Source organism: Grus americana, chromosome 3, assembly GCF_028858705.1.
Source record: "Grus americana isolate bGruAme1 chromosome 3, bGruAme1.mat, whole genome shotgun sequence".
Classification (NCBI taxonomy): domain Eukaryota; kingdom Metazoa; phylum Chordata; class Aves; order Gruiformes; family Gruidae; genus Grus; species Grus americana.
The window spans coordinates 42,692,198-42,710,148 of record NC_072854.1 but is presented as its reverse complement, the minus strand read 5'-3'; the positions used below and the strand labels follow the sequence as shown (position 1 = coordinate 42,710,148).

Genomic DNA, 17,951 nt, shown 5'->3' with positions numbered 1-17,951 from the left:
AAGGTACCTAGTCACCAATTCATTTAAAGCACGTGCCTGTCTTTGTGTTCCATTTCAATATGAACATCCACATGTTAAATTTAAACACACACTTCGGTGGCTAGTTGAATCAAAGCCTAAAAAGAATATTGACATTATAGTCGGACTAATTCAGCCTTGATCTACTTCATTTTAGGAGAGTTTGGTGAAGTGTGCAGTGGGCGTCTAAAGCTTCCCGGCAAGAGAGATGTCGCAGTAGCCATAAAAACTCTGAAAGTTGGCTACACGGAAAAGCAAAGGAGGGATTTCTTGTGTGAAGCAAGCATCATGGGACAGTTTGACCACCCCAATGTTGTTCACTTAGAAGGGGTCGTTACCAGAGGTAAGCAGCGGCTGGATCTGTCAGTCAAATAGCAACATAATGGCAGAAATTACTTTAGCTTATTCATGGTCAAAGATTCAAATTATAAACAGGCTGCACAGTCCTAATGGATTTTCTCCTGATGCGTAACTAACTAAAACAATACTTACTTTATGCTACAACCTGAGGAAAAAAATTAAGATGCACGCATGATTAAAAGATGAAGTACTTTGAAATATATTCTTTTTCTAGTTTCATTTAGCCTCAAAGACCATGCAGAGAGATAAGGTTTCTTATGTCCTTTCATATTATCTGAAGTGTCATTATTCCAGAGTCCTGTTCACACAGCAGGAGTTAGGAGAACACACTGACATTTTGATTTGTATGGTTTAATTTTGTGAATCATGACCACGTTCCATGCAGACATTTAAGAACTTATTAGAGATCAGTAACAGTGCTGGAGGCCTCAGAAATGTTCATTGTCTCAATGATTCAGTCCTTCAAAGGAATAACATGTGTTTTGTCAAAAAAAGGCACTCCATCTGTGTTACAGTTTCTCAAACAAAATCTGTCGTCTTTTCTTTCAGGGAAACCAGTCATGATCGTAATAGAATACATGGAGAACGGGGCCTTAGATGCATTTCTTAGGGTTAGTACCAAAATGAAAACATATAAAAACATATTTGAAGTGACAAATATTATGTTGTATTATATATTGTTACTTTTAAAAATATGGTTTTATATATGTGCATATATATATACATGCATGATATTCATATAATTAAAATGGTTTTCAGGCTGAAATGGAGTTTGATAAATATGAGCTGTTGTCTACGTTATTTCAGCAAAACCAAATCAGAAATGAGACGATCAGACAGGATCACATGGGAACATTCTAGGAATTTAAGTGATTTAATGTGGCATAGATATGGTGGGTTTTATTATTGCCACCAGCTGAAGTTAAAACTACTGATACCTGAAGCCAAATCTTCTGCCTTTTGGGAGCAGAATTTAGTGTCAGCATGGTGGAAATCAGTGTACAAGAATCCCTAAATGAACTATGGTTGTGTGTAAGAGAAGAACAAAAGAAAAAGAAGTGCAAATTCACAACGATTTAGCATTTTTTGAGTGTGTCTTCTGAACTGGCCAGTTCTGACTCCTTACCAGGTGTACAAGACAGTGTGAGATGATGTATGAACACTCTGTAGAGAACAGAAAGATTATGTTTGTTTGATAAACTCCAAGCTATGAATAAAATTATCACTAGCGAGGGTTCCAAGAGGAGATAATTCTTATTTCCTTGAATCAAATAATTATGTTGAGAGATGAAGAGCATAGAAGTACATCAGGTAATCTCTCTTAGAAGAGACTTTCCATGCCTTAGCCAGAAATTTATAGTGATTAGCAAGTTTTGTTACTTCTAGTACATTAACTACTCACATTTCTCAACTGGATGTACTGCTTTATAGCTGAAGAAAATAAAACTTGTGTTTGAAGTGAGTTTCTTTGCCCCAGGATGAATTGCCACAGAAGTAGTAAATAAGTAGAAAGCTAAAGTTGTAAAACTAATTCTTATTTCTCTTCTCAGCTATACTAACAAGAATTGCTGCTCCTTTCTTCCCTGCAGAAACATGATGGGCAATTTACAGTCATTCAGCTAGTGGGAATGTTGAGAGGAATTGCTGCTGGAATGAGATATTTGGCCGATATGGGATATGTACACAGGGATCTTGCAGCACGCAATATTCTTGTCAACAGCAACCTTGTTTGTAAAGTGTCAGACTTTGGCCTTTCCAGAGTTATAGAAGATGATCCAGAGGCTGTCTACACTACTACCGTAAGAGAAATCGATGGGTTTTAGTAGTTTTGAGATGTGGTTACTAAGAAGAAGCATATCTTCTGGAGAATATAGATAAGAGAAATACATTAATATATTGAGAAATGTTAACCAGTCAAAAGAGTCTCTGCAAAAATCTGTCTCTAATTAGGGAGTGATATTTTTGTAAGAACATACATTTTTATTTGATAAAGTTCTAAAAATTTTGCACAGTATCTTCATTATTCCTTTCCTCTATCTTCATTGTTCCCTTCCTCATTATTTTTTGTTTGAACAAATACAGAAGTTTTACCCATAAAAAATTTAATCATCTCATTTACTATGAGTCAATTAAAATATTTGTAGGCTATTACTATTTTTCAGACAAGATTTTATCTCAACAAAAAGTTGACTAGCTTCAGGCTAGACTGTGACAAAGCTCAACTCCTGTATTTTCCCTTGCTTTTGGGTGGGACGCTTTTCTTAAATAAGCATTCATCGGGCACACTATGCTCTTTATTCTTTTGTTGAGCCAGCTCCACTTTCCCACCCATGGGGCCTCACTGTACCTATTTTCTCATGCTGAGGGAAGGAGGGGCCCCTGGAATCTGCTCCGACAGGCGCAGGGATCCAGGCAACTGCACCGGTGTTCTCGGCTGTCACTGCTGCCGCTGGGCTCTAAGTGGGATCCAGGTTTAAAAATGTCAGACCGAGATTTCAGAGGAGCCGTATGACAAGTCAACAGGTTTTATATGCACAGGATGAAATTCCCCTCACCTAGTTTCAGCCAGCCAGGAGTTAAATGACCAGTGTATATCAGACTTCTAAGCAGCCCCTTAAAATCAGTGAAGAGATAAGCACTTCCAGAGAAATGCATCCAACTTAGCTTAGACAGGTGTCTGTTTCTATGGTCCAAGTGCTTTAAGAGCCTAAACTTCCTTAGACTCCTTTGAAAATTCTGCAATCAGTCAACTATAGTAGATGATATAAATGTTGCATTTGATGTTGATGGAAATAATTATAAATCTAGTCTATGGTGAATTTTGTGGAGAAAAGAGAAAACGTTCTGCTTTTCTATTTTTTTCATAGGGTGGAAAAATTCCAGTGAGATGGACAGCTCCGGAGGCCATCCAGTACCGCAAATTTACATCAGCCAGTGATGTGTGGAGTTATGGAATAGTTATGTGGGAAGTAATGTCTTACGGAGAACGGCCTTACTGGGACATGTCAAATCAAGATGTAGGTTATACTTTGTCTGTGAGTGTGAGTGTGAGAGTGTGTGTGTGTGTGTTATAAAAACAAAAATTACATACTGTGAACACATACATATGTATTTCACTATACATGCATCAACTGTTGGCTTAGAAATAAGACTTATGAAAATATTGTAGGGTTCTCACAAAATAAAAAAGTCACAGAGCTTTCACTTTTTACCTAAATCTCTAAATTATTCTTCTGTCATGTGGATGTTGTAGGTGTCTGTCCCAAGTATCAGGTAAAATTGGAACATCAAAAATAGTAATATATGCTCTGTACTTTATTACACTTAAGCATAGAAGGAATTAATTTTTTTCCAATAAGAAATAATTCTGAGGTTTCTGACCTCCGAGCAATGATTAATCAGTTGAAAAAAGTTGTTAAAAATCTGAGTGGCAGTTAATGACCTACTTTGGCTTTTTCAAGTTAATTATGCTGATTTAACAATACCCTTGTTTGCATAAAATATGACCCAGAGCAACAGGTCAGCAGTAATAGAACAGATGGGTGTTAATCTTGATTTCTGACAAGAGTATCTATTAATATAGAAAGCACACAGGAAAAAGCCATGCAGGTGAGAAAGATGTCAGAAAAAGTCTCATTTAAAGTTCTTCAGGTCGGGGGCTTGAGTGGTTTTTTTATTATTATTTTATTTTTTGATTGAATGATCGACATCAAAGTTGAAAAAAAGAAGATAAAAGTGTAAATGATGAGTCAGTTTGGCACAGTGAAAAGTTGTTAATATTTGACAGGTCTCAGTGTCAAAGATTTCATGGACTGTCAAAATATGGGCAAACAAGTCCTTGGGGCAAAGAAAGAGAAATATTTACATTCCCTAGACACCCAGTGGAGTTTCATTTCTTTTGACACCTTCCTTCTGTACTAGATTCAAACATAAAAGAAGTCTGACAGGAATATAAGATGCCTCAAAGGCAAACCTTACCTATCTTTCAGGGAACAATACGGAAAAACTTTTAAATAGGGGAGAAATTTTGGTATCTTCATGTTTCTTGTTGGATTTTGAAAATTATTGCCTCTACTGAAAACTGCAAGTAAAGCGTGTAAATGAACCTTCTTCATAAAACAGTTAATTACCACTTCTTGCAGTTTCATCTCTTTTTAGCATCTTACATGATAGTCTTCAATAGCACACAATTAAAAGATACATCAATTGCTTGGTAAAATAATTTCAAATATTATTGTATGCTGTGATCTTCAAGCATGTCTTCCCAAAACATCCACATCCTACCAATCCCATAGATAAATCTATGATGGAAAAATTTAGAATCATCTTATGATTAGTTATTTATTTTCCTTCACAGTTACCAATGGGAGTATTTAACTGGAATAAAAAATGCTAAATGTGTCTCTTCTAATTTTGCATATACACTCAGGCAGTTTATATATCTTAAGTGTATCATTTTGCCTAAAAGTGGATGTGGGTGTAGTCATAGACCAGATCAGATCTCCTAAAAATTATGTCTCCCTTACTTTGGATCTTTAGATGGCATTTCTTTAATTCTGCCCCTCTTCCTTTAAGTCATTGTTTTAGATTGATGGAGGATACAAATTTGTGTCGCGATCTCTTTTTAAGCAAAAGTCCTTCTTTTAGCAGCAACATGGAGCTAGGGTTTACCAGAAGAACGCTTATCCTACAGGCTCCCCACAGAGGCACAGAGGGCTGAGCACAGATGATCCACAGAGTCCCCGCAACTTCTCTGAGCAGTGGGCTCCTCTCAGCTTAATCCTCGCTGGTAACAGTAGCCCTCAAACCGCTGCACTTTACCCTATCCCCCTGTTAGACTGCTGGGGTTTGCTAGTTGGTGCTTTCATGCGGTTACAGACCCAAGTGCAGATTAGTTCTTCAGAAAAGGGCAAGAGCTTAGCCTTAGATCTTTTTTTTTTCTTTGCTGTACTCCTGGATTTATTACCGTAATTATGTTTATTCTTTTGTATTATTATTATATACCCTGAAGCAGAGTCCTAATATTACATTGTCCAGTTACCCGTATTTAATACTTTGTTGGCAGCCAGTATATGCAGTGAACAGACCTGGCCCTCTTCTAATCTCCTTTACATCCTCAGATAGCCTGATTATGATAAAAAGCATACTTGACTCTTAACAGTATTCCCTTTTTCTCTTTTTGCAGAAAAAGCAGAATTTGAAAAACAAATTGTGGGAAGTGTAAATAATATAAATCAATTCTATTAGTAAGAACTCCAGCTGTGGTCTCTTTGTAGCTTTGTTTATCCAAAAAAAAAAAAAAAAGAAAAAAAGAAAAAAAAATCCTGCATCTATTTAATTATCTCTGAGTACTGATTTTTGGAACCCCATCCCCACCTTTCTTAGCAGAGTAGACACTTGTAGTACCCTTCAAAGTGCCCAAGTTTTGAATATATTTCTTTTTAAAAAAGGAACTTTTTTTTTTAGAATATTTTTGCAATATTTTGGATATTCCCAGCAATTCCATCCATCTCTAGCTAACTCATTGTTTTATGTTTCCTAGTTCATCCTTCTTGCTCAGAATACACATCAAAGAAGCTGATTCTGCAGTATCTCCGAAGTATTTTAAAAATAATATCATCATCTTGATTCCCACCTCTCTTCGGGTTTCTTTGCAGATCATAGTGAACATGGAAAAGTCCTGGTCGTGATACTTTCGTTTGTGTTTTCACTACCCCTTACACTCTTGGATATAGTCTTATCTAGATGGTTTGCCAGTTCTAAGAGTCTTAGATATTTTGCAACAATTTGCTGTTGCTGTTACCTACTTTTTCATTCCTCATTGGTTGTCTCTGCATTCTGACCTCTTACACAACTGCTTTGTTCGTAGTAAAACATATGTAGTATGCACAAAGGGTTTAATACCTTTAACGTTTTAGAAGGTCAGAAATTTCTGCATTACTTTTCATAGCACACCAGTTGTTCTATACACACTGTAGCTTATTTTTCATTTTTATGCCACTGCTACTCCTAAGCATAAGGAGCTGTTCTTTTGGTTTTCCTCTTAATACTGCTCTAAAAGATCTTACATTTTACTTCTAATGTTTTCTTTCCTGTATAGTACCATTCTTCCAATTTCCCTGTTCCGCAGAAATCCTCTCTCCCCACCCTGTCTGACAGATAAATTCACTGTCTCTAAAAGGTCACCGCACTCATTCTTCAAGGTGTGGATGTTACTGCAGGAATTGAATATTTCTCAGTCATTTTTGAGTTGTAGGACAGTACTGTCATTCTAAATGTTCAGATAGAAAGCTGAGGCCCAGGGAGATGAGGCAACTTCCCTGAGGTCAGAAGGACATTCTGTGACACAAACCTGCAGTAAGTGCCCTACCACTGGGCTATGCCTCCTCTTTTCACAAAACTTTTCTGCAAAAGGTTTTGATACAATCATGGATTTCAGCCAGTCTTTTGAAGGTCATTTTGTATTCTTTGCAGTTCTCTCTACTTTGCAGTCCACTGCTTTTGAATTTTCTCACTCAACCTATGTAATATTTTCTGTCTGAGGTTATTATTTTCACTGAACCCTGGATATTCACCAACTTTATTTATCATACCAGATCTACTTCCTAGGGCTACATCCAGAACAGCTTCTGATCTTGCTTTCTGTACAAACCGAGGGAGAAGACAGTGCTATGCACTACCCATCAGGAACAAGCACCCTTCCTTAGCAATTCTAATACTGCTATGTCAGTCAATGTCAGTATACTTGAAATCCCCCATGAACAGTGTTTTAGCCCTTTTTCACAATCCTTTCTTATCTGGCTTGCTTCCTGATGTGCCTTCTTATCCTGCCCTCAAGGCTTATAGCAGTTTCCTGTGATTTTACGTTACCCATTTTTATTTTTTCCTTAAATCCAAATGGACTTGGCTAAGGAAGTCAATGGGTGGGTGTAATTCTTGGTTCAGACATCTATGCTCTCCTTCGATCATATCATCATCTAGCAGAATCTCTTATTAAATCTAACTTTCTGTTTAGGTGATATATTAAAATACCATTCAGCCAGGTCTTCCTCTCTCGTGTGGCACATTTCTGCTACTTTATCATTAATATAACATGGATAGATATAGAACACAACTTTTTTTCCCTACCAATTTCTGTCTGCTAAACATTTTTCTTGGATCCTTTTATAATATCTCCAGGCTTTTTGTATTTTATATGTGCATGCACAGATCCCTATCCATTTACAAGTCTGTTGCTTCTACCACACACTTTCATAAAAGCCTTGGGGCAAGTAATAATGCTTTCTGAAATAACTCCATTTATCAATCTATCTGTTGCTCCCTTGGTGAATTTAATTGCTGTTCCCCGCTGTTCACTTGACTAGGTAATATAGCTATGTTCTGCACATATAGAACAATATGTTTAATAAGCCCAAAGATAAAGTCGAGGAAATTATTTGAAAACATGAAGGCTAGTGTCAAAACAACAGACTTATATTTTTGCAACATTGATGGCAAATTTGTTTATTGATTTTTTCTTTATTTTTTTCCTTTTATTTCTTGAACTGAGTAGCAATATATATTCCTTAAATATTGCTTGATGAAAAATGATTAACTGTGTTGGCTGCTAGGTTATAAAAGCAATCGAAGAAGGCTATCGTTTGCCAGCACCCATGGATTGCCCAGCAGGACTGCACCAGCTGATGCTAGATTGTTGGCAGAAGGAACGCGGTGAAAGGCCGAAGTTTGAGCAGATAGTTGGTATTCTGGACAAAATGATTAGAAATCCAAACAGCTTGAAAACCCCATTGGGAACCTGTAGCAGGTAAGAAAAGTTTTAGTGTGTGTTCTTATGATGGTGCATGTGGCTGAGTTCTGGATGTTCTGCTTGGTGGCTTAACTCCGTGTGTCTCTCAGTTCCTCCTTCCTTCTGTTCCCTGTTCTTCTCTTCCCTCATTTGACCTCCTTTTTTACCGTGCTGAACAAAGTCAAAAAGGACTTTCTTAAAAAAATAACCAAAATAAAGAAAGTAAATATCATGGAACTAACACATTTCTCAGTAAACTTCTGCCCGCTTGTCACTCTTTCCACACTCTCACCACTAGCAGTCTTTGGTTTCCTTGTTTCTTAAAATTGTGAAGTCTGGAGGGCAAGGATCATCATCTATTGTAGTTTTATATGATGCATCCCTTGCCCTGGGAACTGCTACGGTAGAAATAGTAATTAATAGTACTCATGCTTGGCCAATGTACTTTGACATGCTACACTCTAGATTTTTACCTTTCATTTTCTGGCTTTAACTCCTTTCAGTGATTGCATCTCATTGTATTTCATGGTGTAGCTTTTAATGGCTTCTTCATAATTTTCAGATGAATTATTTAATTGTGGTAATCTTTTGATCTGCTAGCTAGATCACTGCACTAGGGAATCAACTGGCCTGTGTTCTGCTCCCAGTTCTTCCACTGACTGATTTACTGTGCGACCTTAAGCAACTTACTTCGTGTCTCTGCTCTTTCCTTGTCTTTGTTTTGTCCATCCAATTGAACAATGGGAATAGCTACAACTATATTTTCTTAGATGCTTAAAAGAATAGCATCTTTATTTTACTCAGCAACTTTAGTTGCAGCTGCTGTGATGCTAGGTAATAACGTTGATTTTCTATTGGTAACAATAGTCCATTAGGCTGATTTTGCTCACTCTGACCTTTCATCTTTTACATGAATAAGCTTAGGAAGTACATATTGTGAGCTACAGAGTAGTCAAGAGCTATTCACAGAATAATCTAAATTGTGTGTAAAGGCCTATTACTTTCTACTCTTGACATTTTTAATACCCCAAACTTATTTGACACTCACCTTGCTAAATACTCCCTGATGTTTTACTCTCTTTGGAAACAACTTACTTTCCTTTTTCCTTCTCCGTAGACCAATTAGCCCTCTTCTGGACCAGAACACTCCCGATTTTACCACTTTCTGCTCCGTAGGCGAATGGTTACAAGCTATTAAGATGGAAAGATATAAGGATAATTTCACAGCAGCAGGCTACAACTCTCTTGAATCAGTTGCCAGGATGACTATTGAGTAAGTTAGTACTGGGCATGTTTAACTTGCATTTAGGAATTTCTAGGTAAAATAATACACAATGTTCAACTCCAAAACTTTACCCTGAGTACAGACATGGTACTTGGGGTTAAATCAGCTGGTTTAGCAGCTGATGATGTCATATTAGAGCATCCCATGACAGGGCAAATACCCTGCTACCTATGTGTGGCATTACTTTTTTCCTGCTTTTGAGACCAATTGAAATAACACCAAGGGGCTAGAATTTGAGGGAGAATGTGGCCCATTTCAAAGCATGTATGTATAGGAAAATAACCCCTTTGCCTCCATTACCTAATTGGTACCTTTCTCCAGATGTGGAATAGGAAGATGTGTAATTTTCTTTGAATTGGCTGGGGGCTGTGTCCTGCAAGAAATGACTTTGCATCAAGATAAAAGTCTATAGAGGCAAAACAATTTTCTGAAGGCAAGCATGGCCTGTATTGGTACTGCCATCTTAAACAGGTCTTCCTGGCACCCTGCAAACAGCGTTCTTGTCCCGGTGGTTGCCAAACACATGTAATTCCTCTTACTAAGAGCAGTGGTTTTCTAAACAAGTTTCTAAATAATATTCTCAAGTTTGCAACCCTACTCTTATCTGACTGGTATCCTTAGGGGCCTCAGCCTATAGCTTGGGAACTGTCATCAAAGCCTATAAGCTTCTACTACATCAGTAGCACTAGTAGCTGTGGAATTGAAACAGCTGCTCTTCTTCCATTTGCATGATGGGTATGGGTCAATATGCAAAGGGTTTCTCTAGGCATCTCTTTAGGAAGCAGAATGTGATCCCCAAAATCTTGTATTTATACATAACATTGTCCTGAAAGCCACCCAAAGTATTTTACAAGGGAAGTGTCTCTTTTCCCTGGGTGTCATTGAAAGCGACAATAAAAGATTATCACAGTGCAAAACATACTGGCCTCATTCTCAGATGTGGAGACACATGCAGTGTAATTACATGACACCTGCCATGTAATTGCACTCCTCGCTGAGAAGTTGAACAGCACCTATATGAACTTCACAGTACTGAGCTGAGGTTCCAGTGTAGCTTCAATGTCAGAAACCTGTAGCCCAGACCACTACGTAGCTTTGACTCACAGTTGAATACCATACAATAGCAGTCTAAGTTGAAAAATTAACAATGTACGCATTTATCTTCCCCAGGGATGTGATGAGTTTAGGGATCACGTTGGTTGGTCATCAAAAGAAAATCATGAGCAGCATTCAGACTATGAGAGCACAAATGCTACATTTACACGGCACTGGCATCCAAGTGTGATAGACATTTCTCCCTTATGAGGGAGGTGACAGACTGAGAGAACAGCACTGGCCTTCAGTATATATGAAGTGCTGCTAGAAGACACTTGATTTCCTGGGTCCTTCCTGCAGTGAATAGAAGAGCTACAAGAAGCACCTACAGACTTGAACTCCTAAGTGCCACCAGAATTTATGAAAAGGGAATTAGGATCCACCAGTGGTGGCAAGGAAAACAGCAGTGACAATAAACAAAGTACTACCTGAATAAACATACAAACACCTTGAGCTCTCTAACCTCCTTTTTATCTAATAGACTTTTTAAATGTACATAAAAATTTAAAAAAAGAATATATTTGTCAGATAAAATCATGATATTATTGTTGAATTCAACAAAATATTTTCCTTAAATCTGTGATTTCTGAATCTTTTTTTAATCATTTGTGTTTATTCTTCATAAAGACTTTCTTTTAGTATGATGTTTATATCTTTGGACCTTTTTAGTGCTAATTCTATGACACATTACTACACTGGGTACCTCTGAAGGATTATTTGAGTTCCTAGAGATTTAAGAAGCATGACCAAGCAATGTATATCTGTCCAAACTTTGGTATCCTTTTGTGCCATTTACTTTTGTTAAATCAGCACCGTATTGACATGGCTAGCTAATTGGCAGGGAGTCAGGAAAATGCAAGTTGCCAAGAGCTCTGATATTTTTTAAAGAATTTTTTAAGGTTACACATATACTATCTTTTAAAAGAAAATAAAATAAAAAAAATAAAAAGAAAAGAAAAAAAAAAAGAAAAGCAATAATGACCCCTAAGTAGTTCTAGGCACTTTTAGCAAATTGTTTGCAAGACGATTTTAATGGACTAGATTTAAAGTGAGATATATTCTAAGATGTAGATCTACAACTGTAAACCTGCTGAGACACTGCATTGAATGGACGAGTGATTGTAGGAGTGTCTCGGAACACAGGTGCAGTTCTCCAGTGTTACCTAAACCATTTAATCTGAGCACATCACATTTTTTTTCAATACTCTGCATTAGCAAATCTGAGAGAAATGGCTGGCGTATATTTTATATAAGTTTAAGCCGTTATGCAGCCCAGCTGTCAGAAAAAGGACATAGATTTTATATGAGAACTGTAGAGCATGAAGCAAGGGGCAGTTCAAAATTTTCAAGTTTTTTACAAGCTTTTGCTGCTCTGAACAAACATGCGTGTGCGTGCTCACACAGACACAACATTCATCAGCAACACAGATGTAAGAGTAGTCGCTCTATGGGATATCTTTTTTACACCATTTACTTATATATTAATTTTGTTTGATTAAAATATTTAACTACCATAAGCAATAATGAAAAGGTGTCTTTACAGATATTGCAGGAATGTATATGAACCAGAGATAAATGCTTTAAAAAAAAAATCTGAAAATTGTGAACTACCCCAGCAATGAAATGCTGTACTTCCAAAGAGAATTGGGCTGCTTCTATTGATTTTGATAGAGAAAGATCCCAGGGATCAGTCATAAATTGGTCTTGTTTGATAATGTGGGCATCCACACAAAAAAAATAAAAACAAAAGAAAAACCCTGTAAATGTTCCTTTGTAAAACTTGTAAATTTTATTTATACTGTCTTGTTTTGTACACACATTTATGTGTAGTGAGCTCTGAATACATTGAAAATGCACTATATTTTTCTATTTTACTTGCAGAGCATCACAAACAAACATGTATATTCAGTGCTACATAATGTGTTTTCCCACATTTAGGACCAAAGATAGTTATCAAAAACTTAAATGCATCATTTTCCCCCTCCTTTTTTCTCCCCCTTTCTAGATCACTGTACAGTGTTATATTTGTCATTTTATTTATTTGTTTCATTAGAAAAATCAGTTTGGTTATACTAATTTTTTGTCCCCCCTGCCTTTGTTGAAGAAAATCTGTAAAAAGCTTTTAACTAGCATAATCCCGTTACATAGACACTTCCATTTGTAATCTTTGTAATAGACTGTAAATATATTTTTGGAACTATAATGCAATGTGCATAAGGGTTATTTTTCAGTGTCCATATATGATTGTTTATACAATTCACAGCACTTTACAGTCATGCTGAGAAGCCTAATTTATTGCCTGGATTTGGGCAGAGTAAGAAAAAAAGGTGAATAGTCTTATTTCGTATTAGATTGTCATTCAGTAGAAATGGAGTTATTTTCATGTATGCAGCTCAAGATGGTTTTTTAACTATTAAAATTAATTTTCTAGAAATGCTGTAGAAGTAAGACGCAGAGCAGACTGCATGCCCAAAATTGAAATTAGTGCACGCAAGCACTCGGCCAAGGCACTTCGAGTAGCCATTGGAACACTCTTCATTAATAAACATCCGTTTTGTGTTATAACAAATGCTAAGTGCCTCACTACTGCGGTGAGCATCTGTGGGCAACTGCACAGGGTGCTTGTCAGTTTTGCTGCTGCTTTAGGCACCCAGCTATGAATTTAGGAGTCTAAGTTCAGACACCTGCTTCCTTATAAATCTTGGCTATAGTTTCTAAGGGCTTGGTGATTAAAGGTGCGATGCAGCAATGCTGGTATTGCTGAGAACCCACAAACCCGAAATGCAAGAGAGTTGAGGCCAGGCTTCTCCTTTAGGATTTGTTCAATATTCCGAAGCTCAGAGGCCTCGAAGCACGTGTGGTGACCTGGGCTTACACATGTAAAAGTGAGGGCCCTAATGGTATTTCTTCCTTATTTTTCCTTGTTTGATTTAAGCCATCTTCTATGAATAGTAAATATATTTTAGCATTCATCTATATACCTTGACTGCCTTAATGTTGCCACAGATTTTTACACGTTTGAAAGTGGTAGAGTAGACCCAGAAAGCACAATCGCTATCAATACTCCTATCGTATCTATCTGTTCAGAACATTACCGCAATTTAGAGCACATGCACGTAAATGGATTTGTAACTGGCAGAGCAGCAACATATTGACGTTGGTTGCAGTTCCCCAGGTTCCAGGAAAATATAGTCCAGTGTAAGAAAAGCAAAGTGCCAGAGAAAGTTGATGTTAATGGGAGGAACTGAAGAAAAAGTTGGGTCAGAGGGAGAATTAAAGGCTAAACGATGAAACAAAGAAATTATCTCAGTTCTGGTTTAATGTCATTGAATTTGGAAATTGTGCATCGCTACAGACAGATTATCAGGCTGTCAATGAGGCTGATCTTTCTTGACTTTATCCATCTACAAACATCTAAAAGAGAGATGCCTAAGACGAGCAGGATGAATCTCCCTCTGGGAATGCTTATCTCCATTACCTGTAGAGGGAACCCAGATGATTAGCTTAAATTAGGTATCTAATGTCTAGGTAGTTAAAGTTAGGTGAGGTGATTCCTACCCTGTATGTCCTTGGCTGCTACAGTTTCCCCTGCAAGCTGAGTGTCGTAGAAAGGCAGCTCCTCCGCTACTAGTATGTCCCAGAATGTATTTAAACTGGGCCTTATCACAGAGAGAGGTGATTTTTTCTTACTGATTTTTTTTGTTTTGTTTTAATATTCAGAGATTTGTAACAGATCATCTAAATACTTTTTGTATATGGGTATTAATTCTTGAAAAAATTGTGATTGTTCTGAGGACGACCTGCCTAGTAAATTACAGTTATTTAATATTTGAAATAATCAGAAATATTTGCTGACATACCGCTTCAGTCCAGAGGTTATGTGATAAGATATGATAGTTGCTGTTTGCAAAACCGTGTTTATCTAAAGCCTTGTCATGTAAAAATCTCCAGGAGGCAAAGATGCTTAAATGTATCTCAAATTGAATGTTGCCCTTAATATCTCAATAACTGAGCTCTGTCTGTATTATTCTCCATTTAAAATGAGGTTTTTATATTTGTTTAAGCTGGAGTTATCTGGCATCCACTGAGGGAGTTTGAAAAAATGATTTTAAATTAAATTTGCTTTTCTCCACTAATAGTAATATACCGTAAATAGTTTCCACTGTTTTGAATGTTACAAAAATTATTGCTTTAATGTGGGGAATGAAGGGGTTTATTTTTGTTTTGTTGTTGATATTTTTTTACATTTATTGGTTAGTAGTTGAAATAAAAAAATAATAATTTGTCCTTAACTTTCTAAATAATTTATATCCAGCAATTTTGAGAATGATTTAAATTCCACAACTTTCGGGTTATTACTGAGACGGTGATCATGCCACTACAGCCATAATACCAAGCGATGCCGAGACACCCTGCCACAAGGGTGGGTTCAGCTGGCATTCTGTTGCCCAGTAATGGCATGAAGCAGTCCACTGGCTGTGCGCGAGGAGTGAAGGCCAACTCAGCCAAAAAAGGGTCATTTCACCTTTTAAAAATATCTATACAACATGTTAGAGCTAACACATCCTTAACGTGTTACTTCCCTGCGTGCAGATAGAAATTGATATGCTCATGATATGCATTTGGGGTTTGGTGGTTTGTGTTTGTTTGTTTTATTTTAAACAAGTGACATTTGGGGTGCTTGTGGAAGAGAACAGTTCCCAGACAGCATGACGAGCCCAGTTTAAGAAAAATACAATATAAATTCTTGCTTAACAGTAATTCTGGCAGCAGGTGCTGCAGAGGTATTCAGGCAGTTGGTGCTATGATTTGCTCAGCAATTAGCACAGCAGGGTTTCTGCATGTCCAGGACCTGTTAGGATCATACTTCTGATGAATTAACTGATATGTAGAAACAGGAGAATTTTTTCCCCCACTAACTTGGAATGGAATGGACTTACAGATGGTAGATTTGGGATTCACAAGACTACTCAAAAGTCTTAGCCTCAAACTAATTTCTAGTAAAACAAGAAATTCTGGGCAGCAGCCTATATTTTCTCTCCTATTCCCTTAAGGGTTGTCAAACATAGCCAACAATTACATTTAAACAGAGATCTTTATTGTTTGTATAGTACAGCCTTCTATTTACTTGGGAATAGGCAGTTCTGTAATTAAATTTCCTGCAAAAAGGATTGGAGAGGTGTGGGGGAGGGGAGAGGGAATACCAAAGTTGGGAAAAAAACCCCGGAGAACAAAGAAAGAAAAACCCATTCCAACAAATGACCTGTGAAAACCAAAGTATGTATGACTGGGGCCACCATTTTTATAACACATTTCATACAGGAATTTGAAAAATATAAGAGGTTAAACCATAGGCATAAAATCTACAATATCCTGAAAAAAGAGTAGTGGCAGAATGCAAGTTAGGTTTCTGGGAGTTTTTTCTCTCAGGATTTTTTTTTTTTTTTTTTTTTTTTAGATTTTTGAGTTAGGATAATTAACACACGTACTTAGACTAAAATCTGTTGGGACAAGCTATGGGACAAAATTAGCGTGTCTATAATATCCATGAAATTCTCAGTATACTTTCAGGGTGCGTAAGGGTTAGGCTGTTTGAAAGTGAAGGGAATCATGTGAGGTTTATATGCTGTACAGACCATGTAGGTTATGTCCAGCAAGATTATGAAAGGTTAAAAGTTAAAGAGGAAACCCCTCACTTTTGCACCTGCTGAAAAGTCAGAAGATGGGAGGGAATGGAAAGAGGGGGGTGTGAAGCCATTCAGGATGCGTGAGTCTAAGTTGTAGGGCTCTGCAAGACATTGCTGGAAGGGGAGTTAAGGAGTGTCGAGATTTTTTGTTCAAGTAAAGAGACACTGTTAATAAAATATACCTAATAGTCTAATGTGGAGTGGTTTCAGTACTCTGATTTTTCCTCAGGCCAGATTGGAATTTGTCAAAGAGACTAAATTGAGACAGATGGGAAAGCAACTGGTAATACACGGCTCATTCAAGCAGACTTGAAAGAGACATAAAGGAGAATTTTACATTAAAAGCCTGAAAATAAAACATGAACTCTGATGATATTTACTCTCAGAAGGTTTTTGAGTAGTTTTCTTTAAGTCTAGGGTAACGATAGCAGATTTTAGCACTGATACTATACAAATTGGGTGAAATTAATATCTAATTAGAGGGACCAAAAAAGAACCACAAGTCAAAAAATAGTTGATGTCTTGATAGACTGTGAAAAAAGATGCAGTACAGCCATGCGAAACTTGTGTAGCCAGCCAAATGAATCTTGGACAAAACAAGACATAATGCCTAGTGCCAGAAGAGCTAAATCAGGAACAGAAAATCTATTCATCCATGGACCAAGGCTTCTGTATTTAATTGAACCAAATAACCAACTGTAGAACTGTGCTGCTAATAATAATTAATACTAATAATGAAAAACTACAATTTATGGGTCATTTGATGAATCATAATATGCCTAACACTGAATAACACAGTGCTTAAGCCATAGCTATGCCCAAAGACTTAATGGAGTTCCATGCCTCTGAGTATTTCAAGTCATTAATAAACCAGAGACATTAGAGCCCCAAGCCCATAACTAAAGCCTTCCTCTTCGTGCCAAAAAAAACCCCAAAGGAATGCTGAGGAGTCTGTAAGGTCTATCAAGTGCAATAGAAATTATCGTCTGATTATTTCCTTAGAATTACCAAGAAAACCATGAGTTTACCGCCTACATTTAGGAACAAACTGCCTGCTCCAAAGATGCCATCTCACTGAGAAGAAAAATCATCTGTTAGTTTTACTAGGACATCCAAATCTGGCTTGAAAGAGGCTAGGCTGAAGAATGATAGATAGAATGTATCCACGTTGATCCCTTGCATTTCATGTTCGTAGAAACATTACTCAGGCAATTTCTTGACTATCATTCAACCTGTCTTACTATGCCAGCTTCCACTGTCTTTCTGAAGGGCTGCATGTCCATTTTTAAGATGTCTGCTGGAAAACATGTTTCAATTTCCTTTCCTCAGGGACCAACTGGTCTATGCCAAGAATGCATGTGTAGCTTAAGAGTAAAAAGGTGCAGAAATCTCAGACTGGTTCTCTCCAGGATGTTCTTTTCAGTCATAGTCGTAAATTAAATGTGTTCTCCCACTAAAGCTGCACATAGTAAATTGCATGAGAAATCTGATTTGCCTGAAATAAACTTAGTAAAATCATCCAGATACCTCCTGAAGGCCACTCAGAAATGGCAGTTTTTAAGTGATGGTTAGGATTTTGTTCAGAAAGTGAAAGAGTCGCGTCTATGGGAAGTCTGTGTGTGCAGCTTTCACTGTAAAAGACTCCACTTACCAAAGTATGGAGCTTTCTGGGTAGCAGGTATCCTGTCACTGTCACTGAAACTAGACCACAAATGCAAAA

General features: G+C 37.2%; 1 protein-coding gene across 9 annotated transcripts in view; it reads left to right on the top strand.

Moving 5' to 3' along the window:
• Positions 1-17,951, top strand: part of EPHA7 (EPH receptor A7) — a 211,677-nt gene that overhangs the window by 146,609 nt on the left and 47,117 nt on the right. For 3 of the 9 annotated variants that reach the window (XM_054820420.1, XM_054820417.1, XM_054820416.1), the window contains exons 11-15: positions 176-361; positions 928-989; positions 1,968-2,177; positions 3,246-3,395; positions 7,989-8,182. In XM_054820420.1, the coding sequence (XP_054676395.1) occupies positions 176-361; positions 928-989; positions 1,968-2,177; positions 3,246-3,395; positions 7,989-8,182 (802 nt within the window). Of the gene's footprint in view, positions 1-175; positions 362-927; positions 990-1,967; positions 2,178-3,245; positions 3,396-7,988; positions 8,183-9,281; positions 9,438-10,619; positions 14,821-17,951 lie in introns of those variants that run through there. The other 6 variants (XM_054820414.1, XM_054820415.1, XM_054820413.1 and 3 more) reach the window with 4 other exon arrangements.